The 27,419-nt window shown below is 42.1% G+C and overlaps 1 protein-coding gene across 1 annotated transcript; it reads left to right on the top strand.

Moving 5' to 3' along the window:
- The first annotated feature begins 63 nt into the window (after nt 1–63).
- On the top strand, nt 64–23,267 carry LOC136109985 (merlin-like). The gene is made up of 20 exons (XM_065853099.2): nt 64–327; nt 1,297–1,405; nt 4,386–4,607; nt 5,501–5,618; nt 7,605–7,730; nt 8,101–8,223; nt 11,428–11,511; nt 12,002–12,070; nt 12,276–12,358; nt 13,590–13,665; nt 14,112–14,249; nt 15,940–16,014; nt 16,555–16,668; nt 17,105–17,227; nt 17,794–18,011; nt 18,871–18,973; nt 19,474–19,598; nt 20,076–20,226; nt 20,852–21,061; nt 22,091–23,267. The coding sequence occupies exons 3-20, from the start codon at nt 4,600–4,602 to the stop codon at nt 22,124–22,126; spliced, it is 1,980 nt and encodes a 659-aa protein (XP_065709171.1). The 5' UTR covers nt 64–327; nt 1,297–1,405; nt 4,386–4,599; the 3' UTR covers nt 22,127–23,267.
- The last annotated feature ends 4,152 nt before the right edge of the window (nt 23,268–27,419 follow it).

Raw genomic sequence — 27,419 nt, 5'->3', positions numbered from 1 at the left:
GGGAGTGTTTAAAAGCGCGGGAATCCGCGCTGACGTCCGCAGAGGCGGGTGGTTTAGTGTGCGGTTTGTGAGGCTGCTCAGCGCTTAGTAAGCGGCTGAAGCTGCTGGAAGTGAGGGTTTTCTCCTCCTTTAGACTGGGGCGGGGATAGGAACAATGAGGGAGCAGGTATGTGGGGAGACCTGCCCTACCTCTGGCTACTGTGAGCTCACACAGCTGAACCCAGCTTGAGTTTTTGTTACAAATAGCTGGTCTGGGTCACCTCATGCAGCAGTAACGTTTTGTGCTGTTGGGCTGGCCTTGGCCTGGAGCTGCTGAAGGAGCTTGAGGTGGGTGTGAGAGCTGAGGGGCTGTTTCTCACTCTACATTTTGGGGGGGTGAAGGTCTGGGGTGAGCACAGTCTCATTTTGTTCCCGAGGTACTGAAGCCTGTTTGCCCAGCAAGTAATTTTATGCTCTTCCACCTGCTGTTAAATTATGTAAATATACTAAATAAATATACAAAATCTTGAAGATTTTTCTATTTAGTTCTGAAATAATTGTAACATATATGAAGTGAGAGCTGGCCTGGTGTCCTTGCTTATCCATACACTGGTAAAAATTCAGTTTCTTAATATCTAAGGTAAACAATTGAAAAAAAAAAATCTGTGCAGTCTGAATAATGGCAAAAAATCCGCACTTTGTCATCACCTTTGAGGTAATGAGCCCCTGGCAGCTCATGGAGCTTGTGGTGTCTGTTCCTGTGACTTCAGGTTGAGGCTGTGGTATTTTTTTGTTTTTTAACTTAAATGTGTTTACTTACCTCTTTCCACTGGCAAGATTTTTGGCTGCTGCCCACTTTACAGGCTGGTTGCCTTCAGGCATTATTGTCACATCATCTCTTACCACAGGAAGAGGACAGGTAGGGAATCGTATTAATAGGATGACACTGTGCAGCTTTTCCTTTTTAAGGTGGCTGGGCATGGTGAGAACAGGCTATTCTTTGTATGGTTGGAGACACTGTTGAAATAGTCTGATCAAATATATCAAGAGAGTTATTTGGAAGTGTGCTAACAGTTCTTACAGATATTGAAGTCAAGATTAGTGGGCTTCTCTTGTTATAGTGCCTTATTGCTTGAATTACAGTGAAGAGAAGTTGGGAGGAGCCTTGCTGGCCTGGGCAGGAAATGGTTAAGAGCTTTTCATATCACCTGGGAAAGCAATTCTTTGATTTTTCAGAGGGCGCTAACATGCTGCAGTTCATAGGAAACAAAGGAAAGGGGATCAAGTATAAAAGTTGTTCTTGGATTTTATTTTCAGTGGCAGAGCTTGTGAGGGCTGGATATTGATGCCTGCTGAAAAATACGGAGCTTTGGATTGAAAAGGATATTTTTTCCTCCTTACCTTTGTTCAGAAAATTATCTGCAAGGTAAGTCTAGATTCCAGCTGGTGACTTTAGATAACTTCTTTTTAGATTGAGAGGGAAGAAAAACCTTTGTATTGCTGACCCATTTTAAAAGAGTGAATTATTTCCTTAAATTGTTACTTGGGCAGGGAGCACAGGCAAGAAGTGTGAGTCAACAACTGTAAGAAGCCCACAACACTTTCCTGTATTGTCTGCATTCAAATCGCTTGCATTAATTTCTGTGCTTAGGCATAGAAATTCAGCAACTGGGAGAAACATAATGAGTTGGGGGAATTTGTGATTAAGAGTTGCAGCAAATATTTTGGCAATGACAGGAGACTTTCAAATTGTAGTGGTATCTGCATTAATGTATTTTTGCAGTTGATGCTTCAAGCATCTTCTATTGGTGGCTCTTAAGTGCTTCCTAAACCTTGTTTAAACCACACTGTGCTCCCAAGGGTTTTATATTTCCAGCTGGTGTGAGGACTTTGTCAGCAGTTGCTGTGCTGATCCTACTTTTGGGGGTGTAGTGGGGACTTTACCAATTACCATTAATTTCTAGCCTGTCTGCAGCTGAGACTGAGGAGATCTCACTTTAAAAAGTGCTGCTGACTTTTTTTGTGTGTGAGAACAGATGCTTTTTCACTTGTGTGGCTGCCCAAGTGTGGTTGGATGGTAATAGTCACTGAGAGCAAGCGCCATGTGAAGGGAAATCATTATATCCTGTGGAGAGCCCTGCAAACCATCTATTCACCTTGGAAATGCTAAACTGAAAGCAAATTGTAACTCTTAGGAAGGTTAATTACAGCCTGTTTGTTGAGGTATTTCTCTGTGTCTGTCTCTAATGTGCTGGATTCTGGTGGATTTATTGAGCTTTTGGGGGAAATGCTGGTTTCCTTTTCTTTCTCTTTGGACTTTTCAGTTACTACAGGAAGTGGTATCTGATGTGTGGGTTATTTCCCATTCGGATAAAGTGTGCAGTGCTGTGACACTGATAAGCATCAGTCCCTGCAAGAGTCACCTTGCCAGTTCTTCTTGCTGCTGGTCCCAGTTTCCCTTGCACCCCCACATTTTGCTCAGGCGCTGGTTTCTCATTGTCAAGAAGGGAGAAGACTATAATCCCCTCAGATGTCACTGGATGTCACTTCTTTTATCTTGGATGCGAACATGCTAAAAGGCAGAGTCAGAACTGTTTAGTTCCTGCAAGTGATATTCCTCATCAGCACATTTCTGTTTCCCTCATCAAACAAAGCTTTTATTGGGTTTTTGCTGGTTTTCATAAGGTGCAAGAGAAGCTGTGGACATTCACGGCTTCTGAACTATCTGTTCCCATATTCTGGCTAGACAGGAATCTTTTATCACCCTGCCCGATTTTGAATTAATGTGTTGTTTGGTGGGGTTACAACGTGCTCGATCTATCGCATTTGCAGCATGTGGTTCTTGAGCTCAGATCCCTTTGGCAATTGCAGAAGTAAACCACTGGAGCTCAGTGACAGAAACTTTCTTGAAACAAGTTGCACATGATTCACAGTTAAGTTGTTATTAGCAAGGATCTAGAGTGGATTGCTTTTGCATTTAAGCAAAAGATTGCAAGCCCAGATTGTCTTATTTGGTGAGATTTCACTTATTTGGAGAAGTTATTTTTCTAAAAGCTTGGCTGCTAAGTGCTTTTGCTTATGTTGTCAGTATTTGACATTCATTTAGGCTATTCAGTGTGAAAACCTTTTCTATTTCTTTACCAGTGCAATTGATTAAAATGCAGTGTACATTTCTTGGGAAAATTTGATATTCAAAAATGTCTTTTTGCTGTGAGTCAGAATGTACTTTTCCATGGAATAAAAATTCTGGAAAGGGAAAAAAATGCTATTGGAAATGTTGAACAAATTATATTGTCATTTCAACCAGGTTATATAAAAAAAAAGAAAGAACTTCAAAGTTAAAATGAAAGGCTCTGGTGTGTTTGTCATATTTTGTGAAAATTAATACATTTTTCTGTAGTTGTTCAATTTTCTGTTCAGCATTTTCCATATGAAACTCTTTGAGAATGTTCTGTACTGGCCCGAACTCCAAGTTCCTGTTTAATTCAATTGGCTGTTTCAAATTACATATTTAAAATGAATTATGAAGCTTTTTTCTCCTTTGTCTTCAGTTACTGGTGCTGCTTCTAGAACTAATAGGAGAAGGGGTTATTTTCAATGTTGTATAGTAATATGTAGTTCTCGTGCTTTAACTGCTGTATTCAGTGACACAACTATTTACAGCAAATCTCTGATTTTGAAGAAAATGGGACAGGAAAGACTTCTGGAGTGTAACAGGTTAAAATACAATTCTGCTGTTAGTTGTGTTGCAGCTTGCAGATTAGAGATCAAAAAATTACTGGCATAATTACTGCTGGCTTTGATGCCTCACATGATGCTCTCCTGTCAATATTACTGTGTTCACATTACACCACACAATTGTGGCCATTTTTTGGTTTCTAAATATTCCTTTCCCCTTAGTTGAAAACAGTTTTCTATGCTATATAGAAAGGACCTGAGCTTTGCTAGGTAGTGTGTGCTGAGGTGTTGCCTAAATTATAGAGGAAATGCAGCCCATTCCTCTAAGGAAATATTCCCTGAGGACAAGGGGGTCCCCTGGGGTGATGGTATTTGAACTGTGAATGTGTCTGTCCCCAAAGCACCTGGGCTTGCACTGGTTCTAGGTGGTGTGAACTGGTGGCAAGGAGCAGTTTGGGATGGCTGCTTTAGGGGCGTATAGTTCCTCCTGTTCTTGACCTGGGAGCAGATACTGTCAAACTGTTTTCGACAGAAGTTTGGGAAGATAAATTTCATCCTATGATTTTCCAGCATCATAGTATTGTTAGTGAATTTTTCTTGGCGTGCACCTTGTCTGCGTTTTAATTAAGCCCCTTATTCCTTGTCCTAACCATTGTGGTCATGAAGAGCAGACGTCTCACCACACTTGTCCATTCTCTGTACTAACCAGTACTTTCATTTTACCACAGATTATTTTCTAGATTTTGGATTCTCTCCAGTTAGCTCATTACCTTTCCTGAAGAACGTTGCCCAAACCAAACAAGACTTGAGCAGAAGCTTTACCACAGCCAGCTGGAGGGACAGGACTCCTCGACTGCTCCCAGATGAATTTCCTTCTGAGATTCACTTCCCCACTCTGCGTTATCAAAAGTACTTGTTCTCAACTTTGCCGCTGATGTCCATATGATTTGGTAATTAACTCATCTGTTCTCTTCCTCAACATGAGTTGAAAAGAAACATTTCCATATATCTTACCTCCTGTTCAGCTACTTAAAATTTTTGGATGAGGTGGACATACAAAGTAAGTGGAAAATGATCAGTACATTTGCAAGCCAATTTAGAGCTCAGAGAAGCAAAGAAGGTTAGAAGATATTTTATAAAATCCTGGAAGGTACAAACAAATGGAAATTTTCAGATTAAACTAGAACTTTATTTTGGGATTCCTTAAGGAGAGATTCAAAGTCTGACACACTGTAATGGTCTTATATTGTAGGAAACCAAGAATGACTGTCTCTTCTTGACCTATATAGTTCATAGATACAATATAGGTTGTGCAAGTCAGAGCTATTAATTTTATAAAGAAATAAAAAGAAAACTTCAGACTGATTCCTGTGCTCAGAAGTAGACATGAGAACTGCGTAGTGCAGATTCACACTGTCATTTGGTACAAACTACAGAGACCTGTGAGAATGGGAATTTTCCTAGGGTATGTAAAAGTGATGAGGAATGGCATATTCCTGGTGGCGTTATTCAAAACCCAGGTATTTCACGAAACTCTGAACGTCCATCCACTGCAGAGTTTTGTTGTGAGATGCTGCTGAATCGCATGGATGTTCTTTCTAGCAGTGTGGGAACCCAGTGTTTGCTGATGTTTGAGGAAAGATGGGAGCAATTTATTTTAAGGAGCAAACTTAACTTAAAGGTCAAATGATTTTTTTGTTGTTGCAACATCCTTTATTGGACACAAAAATGCATATTTAAAGGTGACTTTATTCTGCAAGTTTGGACTCACCCTACTTTGGAATCTACCCAAGAAAACGTTACTGAATTTCCAGTCGTAAGTGTGATGCATTTTTGATTTCAGGTGTGGCTATCCTCGTAAACTGAAAAATATGTCCATCCGAGGCCTGAAGAAGAAACAACCAAAGACGTTTAAAGTCAAAATTATAACAGTGGATGCTGAGATGGAGTTCAGCTGTGAGGTAAGTGTCCTCAAGAATGCTAGACAGATGGAACCTGACCTTGGTATTAGCAAGACATACATTTGAAAAGTTCAGATCATAACTTCTCCACAAAATCATCTTTCTGTAAGTGACATGGCTCTTTAAGACACTGCCAGCTTGGATAAAGAAATTGGGTCAGAGCTGACACAGCATCCTTATAGCTGAACTGAGGGAGTGTGGTCTGGATGACCGGGCAGTGAGGTGAACTGTGAACTGGCTGAAGGGAAGAAGCCAGAGAGTCGTGGTCAATGGGGCAGAGTCCAGTTGAGGCCTGGATCTAGTGCAGTGCCTCAGAGGTCAGTACTGGGGCCTATATTATTCAATCTATTCATCAATGATTTGGACCAGGGAATAGAGTGCACTATCAGCAAGTTTGCTGATGACACCAAGCTGGGAGGAGTGGCTGACATGCCAGAAGGCTGTGCTGCCATCCAGAGACCTGGACAGGCTGGAGAGCTGGGCAGGGAAAAATTTAATGAAATACAACAAGGGCAAGTGTAGGGTCTTGAATCTGGGTAGAAACAATCCCAGGTTCCAGTATAAGTTGGGGAATGACCTATGAGAGAGCAGCATAGGGGAAAGGGACCTGGGGGTCCTGGTGGACAGCAGGATGACCATGAGCCAGCACTGGGCCCTTGTGGCCAGGAAGGCCAATGGCATCCTGCGGTGGATTAGAAGGGGGGTGGTCAGTAAGTCAGAGAGGTTCTCCTGCCCCTCTACTCTGCTCTGGTGAGACCACACCTGGAATATTGTGTCCAGTTGTGGCCCCTCAGTTCCAGAAGGACAGGGAACTGCTAGAGATAGAGGAGTCATGACTGCAGAAAAATGTGGAAGAAAACATAGCAATTCATCAATTGCCAAATGAATTGGGCTGTGCTGTTGAGGACACAGAACTGGGCCTGATTAATTCCTAATCATCCAGCAATAGCAAAAAAGACAGTTTTTTGGGGGAGGTAGAAAACTGAGGCGCAGTGGGATTGGATATTCTGATGAGAGACTTGACTGCCTTGTGGGGCGTTAAGTATTTAATTTACTAGGTCCCTCAGAGACAGTATAGATAGTCACAAACTGTGTATTTCTGTGCCTTACTGACCTAGAATACTTACAGAGTTGTGAAAATAAAGGATTTGGAAAAATTAGAGATCAGAGTCCTTGTTAACAAATCCAGCTTGATGTATTATTTCCTTTGCCAGCTCTCCCTTCTCCCCAGATATTACTCTTTTGCTGGGAGGATTTCCTGCTTTCCATCCAAATATTGCACAGAAGTTGTGTTATTTTGCCATTAAGTTTTTAGTGGCTGACCCATTCAATTAGAAAAAAATATTTTTAACATGTAGCTAAATAGAAGAAACAGATGTGTGGCCTCATCAGTGAAAGAATGAGACACATGTGTGTGAGTTTTGGGACCTTTAATCAAAGTTTGCTCTCCATGGAGCCCATTTAGCAACTGACTCTAGAAGACAGGCTCCTGTTCATTTAAATCCGAGTACCATAAAGACTGGGCTTGGTGCCACTGAAATACCTGAGCTATGTGAAAACTGGATTTGCTTTGATTGTTTGGCATTTGTACACCGTGCCCTGACACTCCTTTGGTTTCCCCTCACCGTCTCTCCAATTTATATAAACAATTGAGTAACATTTTTATGAATATTGATAAAGGCTTGGTGTGTCCTGGGGAATCAATAGCACAAACCTCATTCTATGTGCTCATAAAGTGCCTGATGTTAATGGTTAAATGACGAGAACTGCTCTGTGAATGTGTCTCTGGAGGAGAGGAAGAGGAGGTAGAGCATTGGAACTACTGCACCTTTGCTGTAGGCAAAAATAGGGATATTTAATTTGAAAGATAAAGGTAAAGAAGAATTCATAGGAGTAAAGCAAATGGTAGCCTGGTTTCCTTGGCTAAAACGTAACTAATTCATTTAAGATATACCTGATTTTCTTAATTTTCTTTCTCTCTTTTAGATGAAGTGGAAGGGAAAGGACTTGTTTGACCTGGTGTGCCGAGCACTTGGTTTAAGGGAGACGTGGTTCTTCGGCTTGCAGTACACAATGAAAGGAATCTGCACCTGGTTAAAGATGGACAAAAAGGTACAGGAAACAAAAAAATAGTGTGGCAATATTCTGCTTACAGAAAGATTTACTTTTTTAGCTCAGGAGCTGAAGGAATGTGTTATATGACAACTCATAGTTTTAGATGGTATCATTTTTTAAGACTAAAGTTTGTTGTGGTAACGTGGTCTAATTGCTTCTATGGCATTTGACCTGAAGTGTGGCACACTAATCACCTCTATATGCACTGATTGCTGCTAGATTAAAGCTCAGCATTACACTTCCTCCTAAAATATGGAAAAGTTGCTTTCAGGGGATTATTGGCTGTTTTCTGAGTTTCCTCTGGTATATTATTTTTGAGACACTTACGTACAATTTTTAATACTGATTTTATTTCATCTTTGAACAGGTTCTAGATCAAGAAATCCCCAAAGAAGATCCCATTAGCTTTCATTTTTTGGCTAAATTCTACCCAGAGAAGGTAGAAGAGGAACTATTACAGGAAATTACCCAGCATTTATTCTTCCTTCAGGTCAGGAACAGTGTTTTGACTATGAATTCCTTCTGTATTTACCCCAGTCCTTTTGTATTGTCTTTGATCTCGTTGGCAGCTGTTTGTCTCTGATTCTGCTGGGTTCAGCTGTATTGCTGTGTAAAGATCTCATTTATATGAAATGCAAACCTCTCTCCTGACTTATGTTTTGTGTACTGATAACCTGAATGCTGGTTGCCTTCTGCTGGCTTTTTGTTCTCTTGATGGCTTCTCTTACTGTTTGTGATAGGAATGGGAGTTAAATTGATGAGGCCTGTAGTATCATGTCAAATGACTTTTACACCTGGATGTTTGGGTGATAATTCCACACCTGGCTACTCTGGATTTTTGTTCCTATAGTATGTGTTTGGAAAAAAAATCCATGCAAGGCTGGCACTGCTTGAATAACTGTGAGGCTTTTGTCCTAACTGATCAGTACTGGGAAGTATAAAGTGAAACCATCATTTTATCAGCTGAAGGAGCTTTCTTGAGGACTGTGGCATCTGCTCTGGCTGCAGATGAGGTAGATGAAGAGTCTCAATAGCTCCTTGTCATTGTTGTCTTAGAGCTGCTGGTGTAGCCTCTGGTGTAACCATTCCCTAACCTAGTTCTTTCAAAATGAGCAGGATTAGAAGAGGCCTGTTATTAGATGTGTGCACTGTGTGTGGGAGTGACTACACAGGCAATTATGGTGGCAGTTGTGAAAGTGGAGAAGGAAGGAATGGTGATAAACAGTTGGGGACAATCAGCTTTTTTAACCCATATCAGCTGTAGATGGAACAAGACCTGTGACTACAGCCTGTGCCTGGTCTGCACACCATGGTGCTGCTTACAAATTTCCATGAGATGGAAGCTAGTAAAAGTAATAAATTTAACCCCACATATGCACTGATGCTTGTAGCTTTGCAGAGGCAGTTTTATTTGCCACTTGGTTTTCTTTTGTCCCAGAATTTGGGGTTCTCTTGGCTCTCTTAAATAAATGAAGGAGCAGATTCGTGGAGTGCAATTCTTTGTTGTCAGAATAAAGCTGTAAAAGCCATAGCTGCAGCAGCAGGCTGTATGTGTAGCAATGGGTGTGCAAGTGTTGAGTTTTGGATGGTCATTTGTTGGTCAGTTTTGTTCCAATTGTTGTGACATGCACCTTCTCTCCTGAGTTGCTGTGGAGTCTTCTGCAAGTTACAGCCTTCTGGTGTTGCTTTATTCTGGTGGCTTTCAGCAGGATGTGTCTGTGCAGGCAGGTTGGGTGTATGGAATAAACTGTCTGCATCTGTAAACAAACACAGTAAATACACTTGTTCCCTGAGGAGGATATGTTAATGAAGTAATGGGAAAATATTGTTCTGAGGGTTAATATAATAACTAGAACTTCATCCAGAATCCCTAAACCACTTGGCAATATTTTTTTAAGCTAATTTTGGAAAGGAATGAGAGGGGCAGAACCCTTTTCCTCATCGTTTAATCCTGATTTTTTTTCACTTTTTTCTTTTCTCCTTGAACCTGCCTTGACTAGCAGATATGCAATTAGCAAATTCCTCTCATTCCAAAGTAGAAAAACAAGACTGAAACAAATTTGAACTTGCAAAGTTTCCTGACTATAAGAACCTAAGATTGCACCTGGATGCTAATAGGAAAAACATGTACGGACATCTGGATGCTTGCAGATTTCAGCCCTGCTGTCTTTTCAACCTTTACAAATTAATGTGGCATAAAAGCTTTTTGCAAAATGTGTAAATAAGTGTAAATGGCTAGAGCTGAATGTTGTATGTTTAAAGATCAGGTAGTGTTCTCTTCCACAAATATAACAACTGATCAGAAAAAAACCCAGACACTTATGGGAGATTTATCTTAAGTTGCTCTAAACTCTGAAATATATGATTTGTACTATGGCGTATGAAAGCTGGAGCTTTCCAATTTGGAAGAAAAGTCTTTTCATTCTTTCCATTTTAGCAGCTTAGAAAGAATTTTCCCTGTACTACAACTCAGGTTTATATATTGTGCTCACTAGAGACTAAATTTGAATGAAAAACTTTCTTGATGGTTCATTTCAGTTCACAGTGCCTACAAAGTGTATTTGTAAAGGTAGCTGTTATGGAAAATTTTTGTCTTGTGCTGGTTAGTAGTCTGAGTGCATTATACCTGAGAGGAGGACTTGTGATGATTAATTTCCCCTTCTCTCTTTAGATTAAGTAAAAATTACCCAACTGATTTTAAATCAAGCAACATCTTACAAACCATTACACCTCTGATCTTGGCAGCACCATAGGTTATTAAAATGAAAAGAAGGATTCTTTACCACTTATACTGGGCTTTTACTTTTAAGCCCTTACGGTTTTGTTGTGCTTAGACTACTACACTTGAATAAATTCAGTGCTTTGAGGCAGCTTCCCTCTGTGGGGTCTCCTTCATTCTCTCATTCTGGTAATCCTGAGAACATACTATTAGGGTTTTCAGTATGTCCTTGTCAATATTAGTCAGCTGGACAGCCCTGAGCAATCTAGTCTGGTTGGATGTCCTTTGGCTATGTGACCTCCAGAGGTCCCTTCCAACCTAAAACATGATGTTTTACATCTTGTAAAGCTAACCTTTTGCAGTAAAACTGCCTTTTTGCTTGTTGTAGTTGTGTAGCTCTTTAGTGTCATCTTAAATGAGAGGTCAAATCACTGTTTGCTCTATCAAATCACTGTTTCCCGTAGACCATTTAGTGCATTGAATACAAAGAAATTATGCTGGTTTTCAGTAGCTGAGGAGTTCACCTGCCCTTTTTATGGCTGAAGGTAAAAATGGTATGGATTCATTCTGGGATATGAGTTGGTAATTAAAGGGACAATGAGAAGAGTCCTTAATTCTATTTGTATGAAGGAAGAATAATGAGAAGACTAATGAGATTTAAATATTTCCACTGATTTATGGGAAAGGCTTTTTCTTGTTGTTCTAAACTGTATAATTAGATTGAAAATTTAACAGTTGGTGGTTATATTTTCATTGAGTTGTCTTGCTTTCGAAAGTTTCTTTTTCTTTCATTAAATGTAATGATAAGTAAAGGCTTCCTATGTTTCTGAATGCAATTTTATTGTTGGTGTTAACTCATAATGGTAATGTTTGGTGCCAAGTTATAGTCTGGGCATGTCTAGTTTCTTTTCAAGCTTGACATAAGGCCTCATTTTGAGCTTCTTTAACTTGCTCCTTTTATTCCTCTTGATTTAGGTCAAGAAACAAATACTGGATGAGGAAATCTATTGTTCTCCAGAAGCAACAGTTTTACTGGCATCGTATGCTGTTCAGGCCAAGGTTTGTGCACAACAGTGCCTTTTTTTATTAACACTTACAGATGGTGCAGTGTTAAAATTTCGTGTTAAAGTAGATCATCCTGGGAGGTACAGGTGCAGCTAGAAAAATAAGCATCAGATGCCCTTACAAGGATTTTGGTGTTATATGCTGTGCTTTCACACCTTAAGGGATTTCTTTGGACATAACATTTTAATATAATCTTGGTCCAAGATGGAATTATTTCCTGTTGTTCTAAAAAAAGTTAGAGAGCTGCAGGCTGAGTGAAGGTTACAGGCCACTGGAGTGGCTGTATCGGAGCCACCTGCATAGCACAAAGGCTGGAAGTAAATTCCGTGGACAGTTCAGATCAGGGAAGCTGTTTATGTTACCTTGTATTTGGGAGAACCAAAACAAAATCTGTCTCAAGCAATCACGTCAAACTCTACAAGCAACAAGTTCTTCAGCATTCTGGATGTAACAAACTGAAATATCTTTTCTTTTCTCGGGGCAGTATGGTGACTACGACCCAAATTTTCATGAACCAGGCTTTCTAGCTCATGATGAGCTTTTACCCAAAAGGGTAAGTCTTTTTTCTGTATAAAACCCAATCTTTGAATCTGCTCTTTGCAGCACGGATCTTGCTGTGGGATTAACTGTTTGTGTCTGCCCTGAACTTGGCAAAATGACCGAGCTGTGAATTGCAGCGCCATGTTCATGTTGCTTAGGTGAGGCAGCACGTGTTTTTGGATCATGAAAGGAAACCAAACTCCTTCCTTTCTCTGCAGGTCCTCAGGCAGTATCAGCTGACAGCAGAGATGTGGGAAGAAAAGATTACTGCTTGGTATGCTGAGCACAGGGGTATCGCCAGGTATTGAAATAATTTCATTATTTTGAAATCTCACACATTTCAGTAACTGGTTATTTGCTGTCTTCAGTCAAATTTGGATTTTGTAGAGAGAACAAAGAAACATTGGTTTCCAAGCTGTGATGTTAATAAGTTCATTTATGACTAAGGATAAACCCCCCCCTACTTATCTGGGGTAGAAAGTGTCTTGTGTAAGGCTCCAAGTGTTTGTAACTGGACTTGCTTTGAAGTGAACAGAGAAGCTGGCTGCTCTTGCAGAGCTTCGTGACCTAACATATCTAAATCAAGACTTCTGTCTCATCAGGGTCTATATATGCTGGCAGAGAGAACTTTCTGCAGAAGTTTGAGTTGTGTTGAATTTGCAGTTGGCCCTGAGAGTTCAGCCTTTTCATCTAAGACCGTTACTACCTGGAGTTGCTGGCGAGTCTGCCCTGTGCAGCAGCTGCCTTTCTGCAGCCACATCACACCAGTCTCCCCCTAGAATAAAAATAATGAATCTGATATTTTAAACCTTGTGCAAATCATGCTTCAAAAGCTTGTCAGCATACTTATCAAGGAACCGAAACGCTGAGACGCAGCATCATAGTTCCTGGACTGAGTTTCGGTGCTAATCCATGTGGACATCCAGCTGCTTCAAGGCATCCAGCATGCCTGGAAATTCAATTGAACAAGTAGGAGCTGTTGGCACCCAAGACAGCATTTCCTAATAGTTTGATTAAATTTCTCTTTGGCTGTTCTAGATGCTTCTTAGCATTATTTTTACTGAATATTTTCCTCAAGACTTATTGATGCCTCACCTTGAAGGGAGAAGAACAGTGGGTGCAGAGATCCCTCATTTCTCTGGCCTCTGCCCAAAGCTCTGTTTAGAATTTGTTTAGGACTCATTTCTCAATGAACTCCATTTCCTGAAGGAAATATCCTCATGTCATGGAAAGCAATTGTAGGGTAGGTCTCTGAGACATAATAATGGAGTGGCAAAACTAACCTAAGGATAAGACTGGACTTGAATTTTAATCAAGATTACACTATACATGATTCAAAATAAGCACAGCATCACTGTCCTTATTCTGTGGAGATGCTGTTTTTATATTCTTTTTCTATTTTTGAGAGTAAGATGGCAAAATTAAAAGTACAAAGAACTAGATTGCCTGTTCTTTGCTAAGTGGGAAATGTAGCATCAGCTAGAAGAGAAAGGCTGGAATCTCCAAGTATTCTCTGTTCTCTTATTCTCTAGGGATGAAGCTGAGATGAACTACCTGAAAATTGCCCAAGACTTGGAAATGTATGGTGTCAATTATTTTCCAATTGCTGTAAGTGCTTTATTTTAGCAGTTTTCAATTGCTGTAGATGTCCTGTCCTTTTAAAATCCTCCAGGGAGTTTGGAATTGGGACTCCTGCCTGATGGTTCTGTGCTGATGGTGGGCTGTGTACTGATTATCCTGACTTGGTTTACATGCCTGCTAAATGAGTAGGTGAATAAAATGGTTAAGATTAATGTCGTACAATCTGAGAAAGGTCTTGAGTAGCTCTGGGTATGTAACAGGAAGGAAAAAGAAACTCAGTTTGAGCTGCTGAAGTCAACCTAGAGGGCTGGGTTTATTAGCTAGCAGTGACAACATTTGTAATATGTTGTGGAAACATAAAATTCCTAAAAATACTGATAAACATCCATTTATTAGAATAAGTGTGGTTCTTGTCTGTGATTGTTTAATGTAACAATAAATGGTACTTACTGATATCTATTTTTTTTTTTTAGCAAAATAAAAACCATACAGATCTCCTACTTGGAGTGGATGCCAAAGGGATTCATATCTACAGCATTAATAACAGGTTTTCTCCAAATAAGTCGTTTGAGTGGAGTGCTATTAGAAACATTTCCTATAGTGAGAAAGAGGTATAATGGCTTTGATATATTATTCTTTTTATATGGGCCTGGGTGTGGACTGGGATTCTTGGACCAGGCTGAAAGCTGTCTCTGTTTAAATAATTTGGGGGAGAAGGGGAAGATCCTAGGGAGCTTTGTTATGAAACTAAAAATAACAGACCTGCCTTTCAGATGTGCTGCATAACCTCAGTTCCCTTAAGAGCCAGAGGCTGCTCTGAGCTCTCCAGGCTTGTGGAACCACTGCTGTGGTTCCTTCCCTGCTGCTTGGCCTTTGCAAAACAAGTGTGTTGATCTCTGAAGAAAGATACTATATTATGAATGCCACTGTGACTTTCTTCAGTTATCTCAGCAGGAATTAGATGATCTGTAAAGACTTAATGCCATTTTCACATGCAGAAGCCGTCCTTGTAGATGAGATCTGAAGCACACTGGCAGGAGGAGACATGCAGGGAGATGCAGATGTTTTTCTGCCTGAATTCTGCCAGTCTGTCAGTGCAGGATGTCAGTCTTCAGCACAACCCCACCTTTGCAATTTCACTGTCATTTCAGAGCCCGTCTTTTACTTGTAGAAAGTACAGTGGGCAGTGGGTGAATTTTAGTCTCATGACGGATCATGTGGCTACATGGAAGGCTATAATCGGAAAAACCCAGGAAAAACTATATTGGTACTGAGATACCTGGAATTGATCAGCCAAAGGACAGCACAGCCTATTCCATTTTCTTTGGGCCTCTTGAGAAACAGAGGATGAGATTTGCTGCCTGGACTTAGATGTACATATGTTAAATCAGGCAGAGCAACCTCCAAGAGTTCTGCCTCCAGAAGGTTTTCAATTCTTTAATGACATTGAACTTCCTCTCTAGTCTCTGAATAAGCTGCTCTAACTCCCTGTTGTTGGGAAACTGGGCAGCCCTGTGTTTTCACTGACACGTTCAACCAGTTGTTACCTACGGGGTAAAATGAACTGTAGGATGTTATGATCTTGGTGACTCAGATGGCCTGAAATTATACATTGCATTGCAAATGAATTATAGGAATAGAGCGCTAGCTAACCCATGAGTCACAGAAAACAGGATCTTGAAGAATGGAGCTGTATTTTGTTATGCAACCAAACCGAGCACAATGTACGAAGTGAAACAGCATGTCTTGACCTGGCAGCATGAAAAGCCCTTCATGTGCTCTGGAAACAGCTTGAGAGACAGCACTGAAAATGTGAGAAAGCAGGAGCTCCAGGGCTGCTACCTGATGGTCAGAAGAACAAATCCTTCAGGCCCTCAATGCATTTTGGTATTCAGAGTGGTGTTTGACATCTCCCTGACTTTAAGAACGTGACTGCTCCTGGGGATTAGTAATGTATTCTGTTTTCCTGATAACCAGTACTTGTTCCAGTGTTCCTGGTATAGTTTGCAATGCACAGGTGGTGTTATTATGAAAACCACCATCCAAACTGGCTTTATCTTCTAACAGGCTTTGTCTTCTAACACCTGCTATGGGAGCAGATGAGGAGCCTGTGTAGCAGCAGACCTGGTTCTGATGCTTTTGAGCAGAACATTTTTGCATCACTCTCCCCTTGTTTGCAGCATAAACCACTGCTTCCCTGGAGAGAAGTGGAGATGGGCTGAAGTTTGCAGTAGTATTAATAGCTTCAGTTTTGTTTTTACACCTTCTCACTGTGTTTATTTTTTTCTTTTGCCTGGATAGTTAACTATTAAACCCCTTGACAAAAAGGCAGAAGTCTTCAAGTTCTTTTCCTCTCAACTGAAAGTGAACAAATTGGTAAGTGTCCTGCTTTCCTTCTTTAAAACTGGGCCTGTTAATACTGACTGATATCTGAGTGAGAAATATTGTTTGTGAAACCTGTGGAGGGGCCGGGGAGCATTGAGTTTCATGTGTTTTCCTGAGGATTGCTCTGTCTGGGAAGTCAGGGTGCATGTTTGTCTTCTCTGGAAAGGGGAAATGATGGGTGGAGAGTGAGATATAAAAAAAGGCCCAAATCACAAAGGTAATCCAGATGCTGGAAGGGGAGGATGTAGTGTATGGAAAGGTGCAAAGCCACTGCAGCATCTACCTATCTGGATGCTGTGTGTTCTGAATCATCTACTGCCTCTCCTTTCATGGGAGAAGCAATAAGGAATGGACCAACTGGCTAATTGTCATCTCTGATTGCTTCCTAACACAGCCACAGGGCCTGGTTCACTTCTCAATGGGCTTGTGGAGAGGCCACCACAGGTGACCATTCCCAAAGCTACATCTTGTGTACTCTTGGCCTAGATCTATTGCCTTCATCAAAATCACATTTGTTTTCCTGTTGTTCAGATTTTGCAGTTGTGCATTGGAAACCACGACCTGTTTATGAGGAGAAGAAAAGTAGACTCAATAGAGATCCAGCAAATGAAAGCACAAGCCAGGGAAGAAAAAGCTAGAAAAAAGGTAGATTCTTTTTGCTCCTATATTGTTGAAAACACTGATTATTATTCTGGCTGGTGCCCTTGCTATCCATGCGTTGCATCAATATGTGTGTGGGAGGTGAGAAAGTGCTGCTGCAGGATTGAATGTGGGAACAGCTCTAGTGTGTATGCAGCACTGGGGGATGTTTGTGAAACTGAATAGGTGATTGAAAAGATTTGGGGTACATAACAGATGGATCCAAGTGCTCTCCCAGCAGTCTGAAATAACCAGTATTACCCGTTAGAGGAGTTCAGCACTGCAAAGTGCAGGCAGCTTCAGTGTTGCATCTCTGGTGAGTATCAGTCCACCAGCTAGAGAGCATCCCATTCTTCATTAGGTGCATTTGCTGTGCTGCCTCAGGCCCAGATGAGATTCTGCTGCAAACCCACAACTGAGGTACTGCTCATTCTATTTCCAGATGGAGAATCAAAGGTTGGCCAGGGAGAAGCAGCTCCGAGAAGAAGCTGAGCGAGCCAAAGAAGAGCTGGAAAGGCGTCTTTTCCAGCTGGAAGATGAAGCCAGGCAGGCCAATGAGGCCCTGGTGAGTAGCACATTAGTCTGAATATTCTTGTGCTTGATGGGCTTTCTTGGTTTGGAAGCATTTTTTTCTTTTGGCTCGTGTGAGACACCAGGAGTTCCAGCTCAGACAAGGCTGGTGAGTTTGAGTGCTGGTGGAGGGGGCATGCTGGATGGAATACTGGGGAGAACTCGCTGCCATAACCTCCGTTTGCTCCTCATGTTTGATTCACAGTGCTTTTTTCAGGCAAAGAGGGAAGAAAGGAAGCAACTTTACAGCTGAAATTGAAAGAAAGTGGCATGGTGAAATCAGCTCCTTCAGTTGCCAGTGCAGTTTTTGACTGATGTCTTTGTCTAACTCTAAGTGAATTTGTCTCCTTTCTTTGTAGAGGTGAGAGGGAAGAAAGAAGTTGGGCAGTTCTGGAGCAAAGGAAGAACACCAAACCTTACAATTATGTTTATGAAACTTTTTATTTTAAAGAATAATACTTTTGACTTGATCTTTTTGGGAAATATGTCCTCTTCCTGACTCTCTGCAGTGGTGATTTTGTAGATTCTGGACATGGTAACTAAGAAATTATTTCCTCTTAGCTCCGATCCCAGGAAGCAGCAGAGTTACTGGCTGAGAAAGCTCAGATCGCAGAGGAAGAAGCAAAATTGCTGGCCCAGAATGCTGCAGAAGCTGAGCAAGAGCGACAGAGGCTGGAGATCACAGCTCTGAAAACCAAGGAGGAGAAACGCCTGATGGAGCAAAAGATGCGGGAGGCAGAGCTGATAGCAGTGAAGCTGGTGAAGGAGTCGGACCGGAGGTAAGATTTGCTGGAGTGGGGTTGTGTGGTCCCTACTGGGTGGAGAGTGCTGCTATTCTCAGAGCTAAGCCCATGAGGCAGCGATTGTTCCCAAAGCAACACTTCAGAGTGACTCAGCCTTCTTGGGTCTTGCTTGTTCCACCTGATACCAATGGTTGTGATGCAGGTCAAGAAGCTTATAGAGGATTTGGTGCAAGGCTTTAGAGATCTTCAGTATTAAACTTTCAAAATGCAGAAGCTTTGGGGTACTGAGCTATCTAATTTGAAACATCTGTATACTCTGAGTTATGAAGCTGTTTTCATTCATTACTATTAAGTGATGGTCTCTTGTATCTCTTTTGGATCTTTGAGAAGCGTAAACCAAGTAAACTCATGTGGAATATAAACCATGCTATAAGTGTTTGCATGTTCCATAAGATACTGGTGCCTGAAGGTGCAGAGCAGACCAGTGTTGACAGAGGGTGTTTAACTTTGTTATTAGGGGCCTTCTGCTTGTTTTAGGATACTGCCAAAAAGCTTGCCAAAATAAAGAGCAGATGTGTTGCACCTCTCCTCATGTCAGGGAGGATCTCTAACAGCCTGGATAATCTGTATCAGCAGGTCATCACTGAGCCCATGGAAATTAGGAGTAGGAAAAACATTAATTGATGTAGCTTGTGCAGGATTGTCCTTGAAAGTGTGTCATGCTGTGTCCAGTTCGTCGTGTAACCACCCTACCACAAGTGTCTTTGGGTAAAGGAATCACTCACAGTAATGGATCTTGTTCTCTGGAAGCTAGTGAAGTGCATAGCTCTGAAATCCATGTGTTGTTTTATACTGGAAATCATTAACCATTCATGTCAGGATATTTGTCTTACAGAGCCAAGGAAGCAGAGCATCTGAAACAAGATCTGCATGAAGCCCGAGAGGCTGAACGGAAAGCGAAGCAGAAACTCTTAGACATAACCAAGCTTAATTATCCTGTAAGTTTCTACTTCACTGGTCACCACTTCAACTTCAGAGATAGTCAGATGTTGATTGCATTTTTATAGCCCCCATCAAGCTGAGTAGTGGCATGTCTGCGTCCAGCTGAGGGACAAACACCTATAGGACCAGGACTTAAACAGCATCCATCCTGGCCACACTGTGTGTGTTCAGGGCAGTGAGTCAGAACGATAAAAGTAAGAAAAAATTAAAAATAGGGCTGGTGTTGGGACTGAAGGGGCAGAGATTCTCTTGCCTTCATTTCTCTGCTGAAATAGATAGGAACACTGCAGTCAGAGTGATTCTATGCCCTTGGATCTATGGGTTGTGGACTTCAGTGGTTCATCCCAGGACACTCAGGTAGAGGGGAGGCTGTGTGTCTCAGAATCCATAGCTAACTTATGAAATGGCTCAACATGGTGTTCTTGGAGAAGCTGGGGAGATAAACCCCCCCAAACCAATCAGCTCTTACTGACAGTGCCTGTGTTGCCTCTTTTAGCACATGGTCAAGTACCCACAGTCCTTGCCAACTGACAGAGATGCCAACTTTGACAAAGGATCCATAAAGCTGGATTTGAAGGACATTGACCTCAAGAGACTATCCTTTGAGATAGAGAGAGAAAGGTATCACTATGCTTATGATGTAAATAAATGAAAATGTTAATCATGGAAAGTACAGAAAGGAAAAAATCTCTGGGAATCACAGTTCACCCTTTTAACAACTTGGGATGGCCTCCTATTTGTACATAAAACTGGCAGTCTTTTACTGAGCTGCTGTGGGTTGTGTCAGTGTAACACCAGTTATTTATACAATGTGTTCTGGTGGCATCAAGCCATGACAAGTCCAGAACCCTTCTGTCTTGGAGAGCATTATGTCAGGGGCAAAGTAGTTTACTGGAGAAACAGCGTGTTAGAGGACAGAACTTTCCCTCTAGTGTTGAAGTATGGTATTGCCTTGATCTAGTATATCGAGTATGTTAATTTTGCTCATAAAATAACCAAAATGAAACAAATATCTTCCTCTTTCCTCCTTATATGCACACACCTGTTCTTGAGCTATGTCATGCAAAGAAGCTTTTTGTCTCAATGTGTGAATTACAGGCTAGACTACTTAGAAAAGAGCAAAAAATTTGAAGATCGACTGAAAGAACTGAAGTCTGAAATTCTTGCTTTGAAGCTAGAAGAAAAACAGTCTGGGCTTTACTCTCATTGGAACGAAGTACTGGGATCCTTGGATCGCTCCATAGGAAATGTATGTACCCAAACACCTGCTGGTTTTTTTGGCATGAACAGTAAAAGAGAATAGTGTGTGCCAAAGGTAGTTGCTCTTTTTGAGTTCAAGGCACTTGCTTTAATACCCTTGAGAGTAAAATGTTAAGGGTGTGAACACAGACAAGGAAAATTCATGTCAAAATGAAATCCAAGAACCTTTACCTGGGTGGGATACCAGTACCAGAAGCAAAAAATAATAATTTTATAGATTGTGAAGCCTAATTGTTATAACTTAACACATTCAAAGTGCTTTCTCACAGTTTGCATCACATTTTCATTCACATGCTTTGTGGTTGGTAGAAGTCATGAGTCTTGGTGTATTTTAAGGCAGTGGGGAACTAACCCGGATTTTTGTAGATTTCTTATTTATATGAACAACCTCTTGCTGAACCAGTACAAGAATAGGATGGGCTTTATCTTTTCAGGTTGTTCCACATGTAGCAAAAATAGCTCTGAATCAACTGTTTCAGAGAGAGAAGGGAGGCTTGGAAAAATTATGAGAAGATGACCTGTATTTTCTGGCTCTGCATCTGATGTTCTTTTTGGCATAATCAGCATTGATATAGAGAGGGCATTAAATTTCCATGTGTTCTTTTCTTTTAAAGACCCCATCATGGATGAAAACCTTTGAAACTGGAGATTCATTGGATATAAATCTTCAAAGACCTTTCCCTGCTTACTCATTAAATACTACAAGCAGCTGGCCTTGTACCAACAAAATTCAACACACAGTGCCAGTGGTGAAGTCATCTTTTGAAGAAAATTCCTTGGTTGCCAACAGTGTGGGCACAGGAACCAGAAAACAGATCGTAAAGGTAATCAGATTTGTAGGTAAATTCCCAAATGTTGTTGAAAAGTGTAGAGTTCAGAGAGGTGAAAGTGGTTTGCTTTAGGGACCTGTTTGGTTTTCCAGCTCTGTCACAACCTCTCAAGTGACAAGTCAATGTGTGGCTGTTGTGTGAGTTTGGAGACCATGCATTGGTGCACAATTCAGGACTCTTTAGAACTTGAGGCCACTTGTTTTTTCTCACTCATAGTCTAAGTGAGAGTGCGAAGCTGTAAGCCTTGGTAGATTAAACAGAAATGCCTGTATGTGGTAGGAGGATCTGCGTTAAATTTTGTTTGTATCAACCAGGCTTGGAAATAAGAACGTGCTCCCAGGTATAGAGACCTTAAAACATATAGTGCTTGTCTTCTGGTTTTAAGAGGCAGGGAATACGATACCAGAAAATGCTTAAACTTCCAACAGTTCAGTTTGCTTACAATGTATTCCCTGTCAAAGAGCCCTGAAGAGCTAATGAGCTGGATCTTATGAGAAAACAACCTGCCTTAAAATCTCACTAGCCTGGAGAATCTAGTACACAATTCAAGGAGAACTGTGAGGGCCTGTGGTCTTGAACAGTGGGAGGGAAATCAGCTTTCTCTAGGCAATGGTAATTGTGCAAGATATTGGGAATAAAGAAATCTTGATGTATTTTCTGATTTGGATGAATAAAACTGAGGGGCTTTAGGATCAGTTAGAGGCTCCAGTATATAACATTCAAGGCCTGGGTCTTCAGGGTTCTGTGCTGCAGAACTAGAAGGAACACAACTGAGTGTAGCAACAGATGGGGAAGCAGCTCTTTCTAATGCAAGTAACAGAAGCAACTTTTAAGACTAACCTAATCCAAATAGGGGTGAGGCAAATATACTTGTTTCAAGAAGGAAGAAAAAGCTATTTCCGAGCATCTTGCAAAAGGCTACAGAGTCAGGGGGTAAAGGAAGAGCTGGACCAAAAGGAGTTACTTTCCTTTAAGTAGGAGTTCAGGGCAAAAACTGATTGTTCCTATTTGATTTGCCTCTAGGTTCAGCAGCACGACTCAGATGTGATCTACATTTGAAGCCTCTTGTTTCCTTACCAGACTGGTAGAACCTGGGGGTTATCTTTTTTTGGCTGCTGCAAAATGCACCTACACAAGGATGCTCACGCAGCTCTGTCTGCTGACAGACATCAGCGTAAGAGACAGTACTGTGATTAGAGCGGTGCCCTTCAGCTTCCAGGCTGGTAACCTATGCTGGGAGCACTAATGCTGCCAGAATAAAATGGTTGATGTCTTTGGGTACAGTGGTAAATGTACAAACCCAGCGCAGTGTTGTTTACTATTTATGCACTTTTGAAGAAACACTTTTTATACTTTGCTAAACCTTCCTCCCCTAGGTGTTTTTACACACTGACTTACTATGGTACTTCTGTAGAAAAGATGCAGGTATCAAGTATCCAGGAGATGTTTGGGATGAGGAAAAAAATGTACATGAACTTGGTGGTTACCTACACAATAGACCATGTGTTTGGGCTGGTCTGTGGGATGTGCCTCTCACAGAGCTGCTCAACATTTTAGTGTTTGCCTGCCAAATATTTTTTTCCTGCCTAAATGTTTCTTGGTTTGCTTAACTGATTTGCATTTCTCTGTGAGAAATCTCAACTTTTAATTCCAGATGTAAAAGTGAACATCTTCAATAGCTCTCATTCCTAGGGGAATCCTTTGTTTGGAATGCAGAGCTTCTGTTCTCTTCCAGTTTCTTTATTAGATCAAGCACTTTGCTTTTGCTGTTCCGGCAAACTTGGCATACGTTAACTTGTTTCCCAGTTTTGTGTAACACAGCTGCCAAACTAGACAAAGACAAAAGATGCTATTGGTGTCTGATAAAGTTGGACTTGCTTCTGATGGAGAGGTGCATGCAGCAAAATGTCTGCCTCATTAGTAAAACCTACTTTCATTTTCTGGTTCTGCTTGTGTTTAAATGTCTGTTTCACCATAAATCTTCAGTCTGAGGACTTCTGGGGAACCTGACAATATGCAGCTGTAGCTGAAGTAGTAGCACAGTTGAGCATGTGATGTAAAAAATGAATGTTAATGTTGTTAAATATCTTGTTCTAAAAGCTAAGATTAAAAACTACATGCAATAAAAAGCTTCAATTTCCATTTGCTAGTAACAGCTTTGAAGTGATTTTGTCAACATTACAACAACATTAACAAGGTGAGGTCTAAGAACAAACACACTAATCTCTGTACACATCTACAACAGCCTGAGAGCACAGCGGGGGATAGTGTCAGCAGCCAGCTGTGTTCTCAGACATTACCAGCCCTGGCAGTTACATGGTGAGATGCACATCCCAGCAATCTGCAGTGCTGTCCTGGTGTCTGTTCCCTCAGCCTCCAGAGGAGTTGCTGCCTCTGGTGTGCAGACAGAGGGGAGGGTGTTAATTCTTTTCACAGCTCTGTCTGATATGAGATGTTTGCAAACTTTGGTTATTACATGCATAGTTTCTGATTTGTCTGGGAAAAGCCTCATCTGTGAGATGGAGCAGCTGTCAGAGGTGTCAGATTGAGGTGGCATATGCTGTCATAGTCCCAGGGTTGGGAAGGTGGTATTAGAAGAGCTTGGACAGTGGTGAGATAGATGGTCTTAGAGTAAAACAATAGAGATTTCCTCTTTTCCTATTTCGTTTGTCTTGCCACAGTTAAGTAAGCTTGTACCCTCACTTTGCCACATGTGTTGGGGCTTCCTTTTGTTGTATCTGGGCTGCATCATGGGACAGGAATAGAGGAAGAGAGCTGTTCCACATATGATTGATTTATGTCTTTGGACTTGGTCCTGTATATTACCATAAAGGAAAGGACAGGGTCACACTGCTGCCAGCTTAAAAATGAAGCCTGTATGCATGTGCTGTTCTCAGCCTGCTGGCTCGCAGGTGTTCTTGCTCTGCATTGCTCATGTGCGGCACCATGTTCCTGCATACTCATATGGGTGTTTGAAAGATTAAATGGGGCAAGAGGAGCTGGAATCTGCTGGAGAAATGCTTGCACAGCTACAGATGATGTACTGAGCTGTTGCTGTGAGGGCACTGCAAGGAAGAGTGCTATCTGGGTGTTAGTTTGCTTAAAACCTAAGTAAATATTTGCAGCAGTTAAAGTTTGTTGGTGCTTTTGATGCTCATACTCACAGTATTGACCACTTCTTAAAACAGGCAGCTGCAGATGTGTTGAGGAGGCTGGGAGGTTGTCTTTCAATTTAAGAAAGTGAGAAGCATGAGCCCTGGTTTACCCCAAAGCAGGGAATAGAATGCAGGTATCTTGTTTTAACCAGTAATTGCAAGGTTTGTCACTCTAAAGGGAAAGACACTTATTTGATGATGCTGTCAGCATCTTTGAACACTCCAGGCCCAACACACAGCCCTGGTGAAGATGTGTGGACCTGCAGTCAGCAGATGGTGCTGTGATGCCGCTCTGCACAGCTCCTGTGCTGGACAACAGCTGGGACACCCTGCATCACTCCTTGGGAGTCTCTGCCAATTTTTATGTTCCCACACTAACCTCAACTTGCTTGTTTTCTCTTCCTGGAGTTTAACCTGACATAATTGTTGATGGGGATCCAAAATGTGCAAGCACTATACTCTGAGAAAGGATTATTGCACAGCTTAGTCCCATGGGTATGAGCTAGCTCCTTGTATTGCGGAAAAATCCTGCAACAGTTCTGACACATCGTTGTCATCCCAGACTGTGAAAATGGCTTTCTCAGTGGATTTCATCTGTGACTGCCAGCAGCATGTGGGACCCCATGGGTCTGGTGGTAAGTATTTTTGTTAATACTATTTAAAACAAGCATAGGCCTGTTAAATTCGCAGAGTGTGGGAGAATTGTGCTGTGTAATCTAAAGAGCATGGAAGAGGCCCGAGAATGGTCTACAAGGGTCACTGCAAGGAGGAGAGAACAAGTTAATCCTTTGTTTTCATGCTGGATAGGATATGATGGTCTGGTCTCCAAATTACAGCAAAAAATGGAAGAAAAAATATAGCAGCAGTGAGGAAGTGCTAGGAGATCTACTGGGGAGTGAGGAATTCTGTTCCTGGGGAGATACAGTGAGTGTTGATCTTCTGTGTGGAAGCTGATGACTCTCCCTTTTTTTCTGTTTCTCTGAAAACCCACTTGTTCTAACCCCAAGGGGCTCTCCCTGCCCTCATAAAAACCTTAAATGGGAAACCACATGTTCTTACTCGGTTTTGGTGCTCCTCATCTGAGCTGTGGGAGTGAGAAAATGTGATTTAGTCCTTAGAGAGGGCCCATCCTCTCCAGGGACCTGTCTCTTAAAGACCAGCCAGCTCATATTCACCCATCCTTGATCTGGGGTTAACCTGGTTCCAGAAAGTAGGCACACTGGTGTGTGTGGCTGACCTCTGAGTTGTTGAACTTGACCTTCTTCATGTGCTGCTGCTGTTCAGCAGTCCAGTCACCAGCAGCATGATGAGTTCACATCCTGCCTTCATGGAATGCTCTTGCAGAATTGTGCACAGCCAAACTTCTTCCGCTTCTCCCTTGCAAACTGGCTGTTCTCCCCACATCTCACTGTTTTGCCACCTCACTTCTCTCTGGCCTCGTGCACCCTGTGCCAGCAATGTCTGCTGTTGGCTCTGGTGCCCAAGACATTTGCTCTTTGTTGCTGGAGGCACCTGCCAGCTTCTTGTGTCCTTTCCAGAGCATCCCCGGCATTTCTGCTCAAACTTAAGAAGTAGGGGGGGCCTCCAGGCTGGCACCCCTGATGTGCTGTTGCCACATGTGCTCCTGGCCTGCTGCTCTTGGTGTGTGGTGGGGACAAGATCCTGGCATGGGGGCAGCTGCGATGAGTCTTGGTGGCAAAAATCACAGGTCAAACGTGTTCACACAGGTCTGTGGGCAAAAGCCAGGCTTGGGTGCAAGACTGAGTGATGTGGTGTTATTTCTGGTTCTCTACACTCTTTGAGCTCCTTTCCATCTTCCTGCAGGGCATTTTCAGGGGGAACAGGGTCAGCTTTTTGGATGGGCTCTGGGCACAGAGGGGAGCCCAGCTCTGCGACTGCATTGAGTCATTTAGACTGGAGTAGAAAGTAGTTTTCACACCAAAGAGCACTCTGAATCAGGAGGATATCTCTCCTGGGAGGAGAAGGCTTTGTCAGGCTGAATTACATCCAGCAGGGTTAGGGCACGGAGTCTGCAGGATGGGGCCATCTCTGAGAAGGCAAATAAAGGGCTAATGGTGGCCGTTACTCCAGGCTGAGTCCTAAAAGCAAAGCCAATATGTGATGGCTTATTACCTGCTGGGCCATAAACCTCTATGCTCTCACTGTGGAATTCACTGTAGGAAAAGTCAGTCCCCTTCAGCTGAAAAGTAGAAGAGACTGTCCAAAGAGACAGCTTTGTGGCTGGGCTGTGGGTGGAGGGGGATGCTGGGGCCATAGACTGGGGTGGGGGGGCACGCACAATGGAAGTGAGAGACCTGGAGGGATCACAAAATAATCCTGCTTACAGTGTGACTCGGTCCAGTGTCCCGTGATTGAAAGGAGCAAGGGGAAAGGGATACAGGCTGACCCCAGAAATAGTCTTGTGGCAGTAAATTTGAAAGGGAGATTCCAGAGAAAGAGGAAGTCCATAGAAAAAGCCTGAGAATTTAAAATAGTGTTATAAAGATCTTTTGACTCAGCAGAGGGACAGCTCAGGAAGCTCTGAGGGACCTTCAGGAGGTGATGAGAGCAGAATAGAAACTCCTGATAGTTCCGAAGGAGGTTAGATGTGGTTAGGTACCACAGTGAAGGTGTCTATGTGTGGGGGTATGTGGCAGCGAGGATGGAGAGCTGGGAAGGGTAAATACAGGGACCACAAAGAGTAAAAGTTTACCATGGCAAAACTAAATTTGCAGAAGCAGCAGGTGGTCAGCTTAGGAGACAGGGGATGCACAAGAACCTCTGCATCAGCGCAGGGAAAGAGGAGCTGTTAGAGATGAGTGTGTCCTAAAAGGGTTCTCTGGAGGGAATTTGTAAGAAGTGCTATTATTCAGTGATTCCAGACTGAATGGTTGAGCTGAGCAGGCCGGAGGGTTTTCAGAGTGAAGCAGTTATTCACATACCAAAAACCTGCAACCACTGAAACCACCTCCAGTCCTGGAGGGGATGAAGTGAACCCAGCATTTGTCCTGGGAACACAGGAGCAGCAGCTGCCATCTGCCTGGCCTGATGCCATTTTTACAGCCTTGTAGAACACTTCATTCCAAAACAACATTGTGGTTAGTGATGGCTTTTAAAACAGCACTCTAAAATGTCTGTGAGTAGGCCCCTGGAAAGACAAACCAGTTCCAGCTCAGAAGGAAGATCGCACCTCTGAT

Source organism: Patagioenas fasciata, chromosome 19 (assembly GCF_037038585.1).
Source record: "Patagioenas fasciata isolate bPatFas1 chromosome 19, bPatFas1.hap1, whole genome shotgun sequence".
NCBI classification, from domain to species: Eukaryota; Metazoa; Chordata; class Aves; order Columbiformes; family Columbidae; genus Patagioenas; species Patagioenas fasciata.
The sequence above is the reverse complement of the archived record's forward strand: the minus strand, read 5'-3'. Positions and strand labels throughout refer to the sequence as shown.

What these genes read in the sequence shown, in the direction of transcription:
- LOC136109985 (XM_065853099.2), top strand. An exon ending in TCAATTATTTTCCAATTGCT is followed by an intron (nt 13,666 to 14,111) that starts GTAAGTGCTTTA and finishes TTTTTTTTTTAG; the next exon opens with CAAAATAAAAACCATACAGA. An exon ending in GGCAGGCCAATGAGGCCCTG is followed by an intron (nt 17,228 to 17,793) that starts GTGAGTAGCACA and finishes ATTTCCTCTTAG; the next exon opens with CTCCGATCCCAGGAAGCAGC.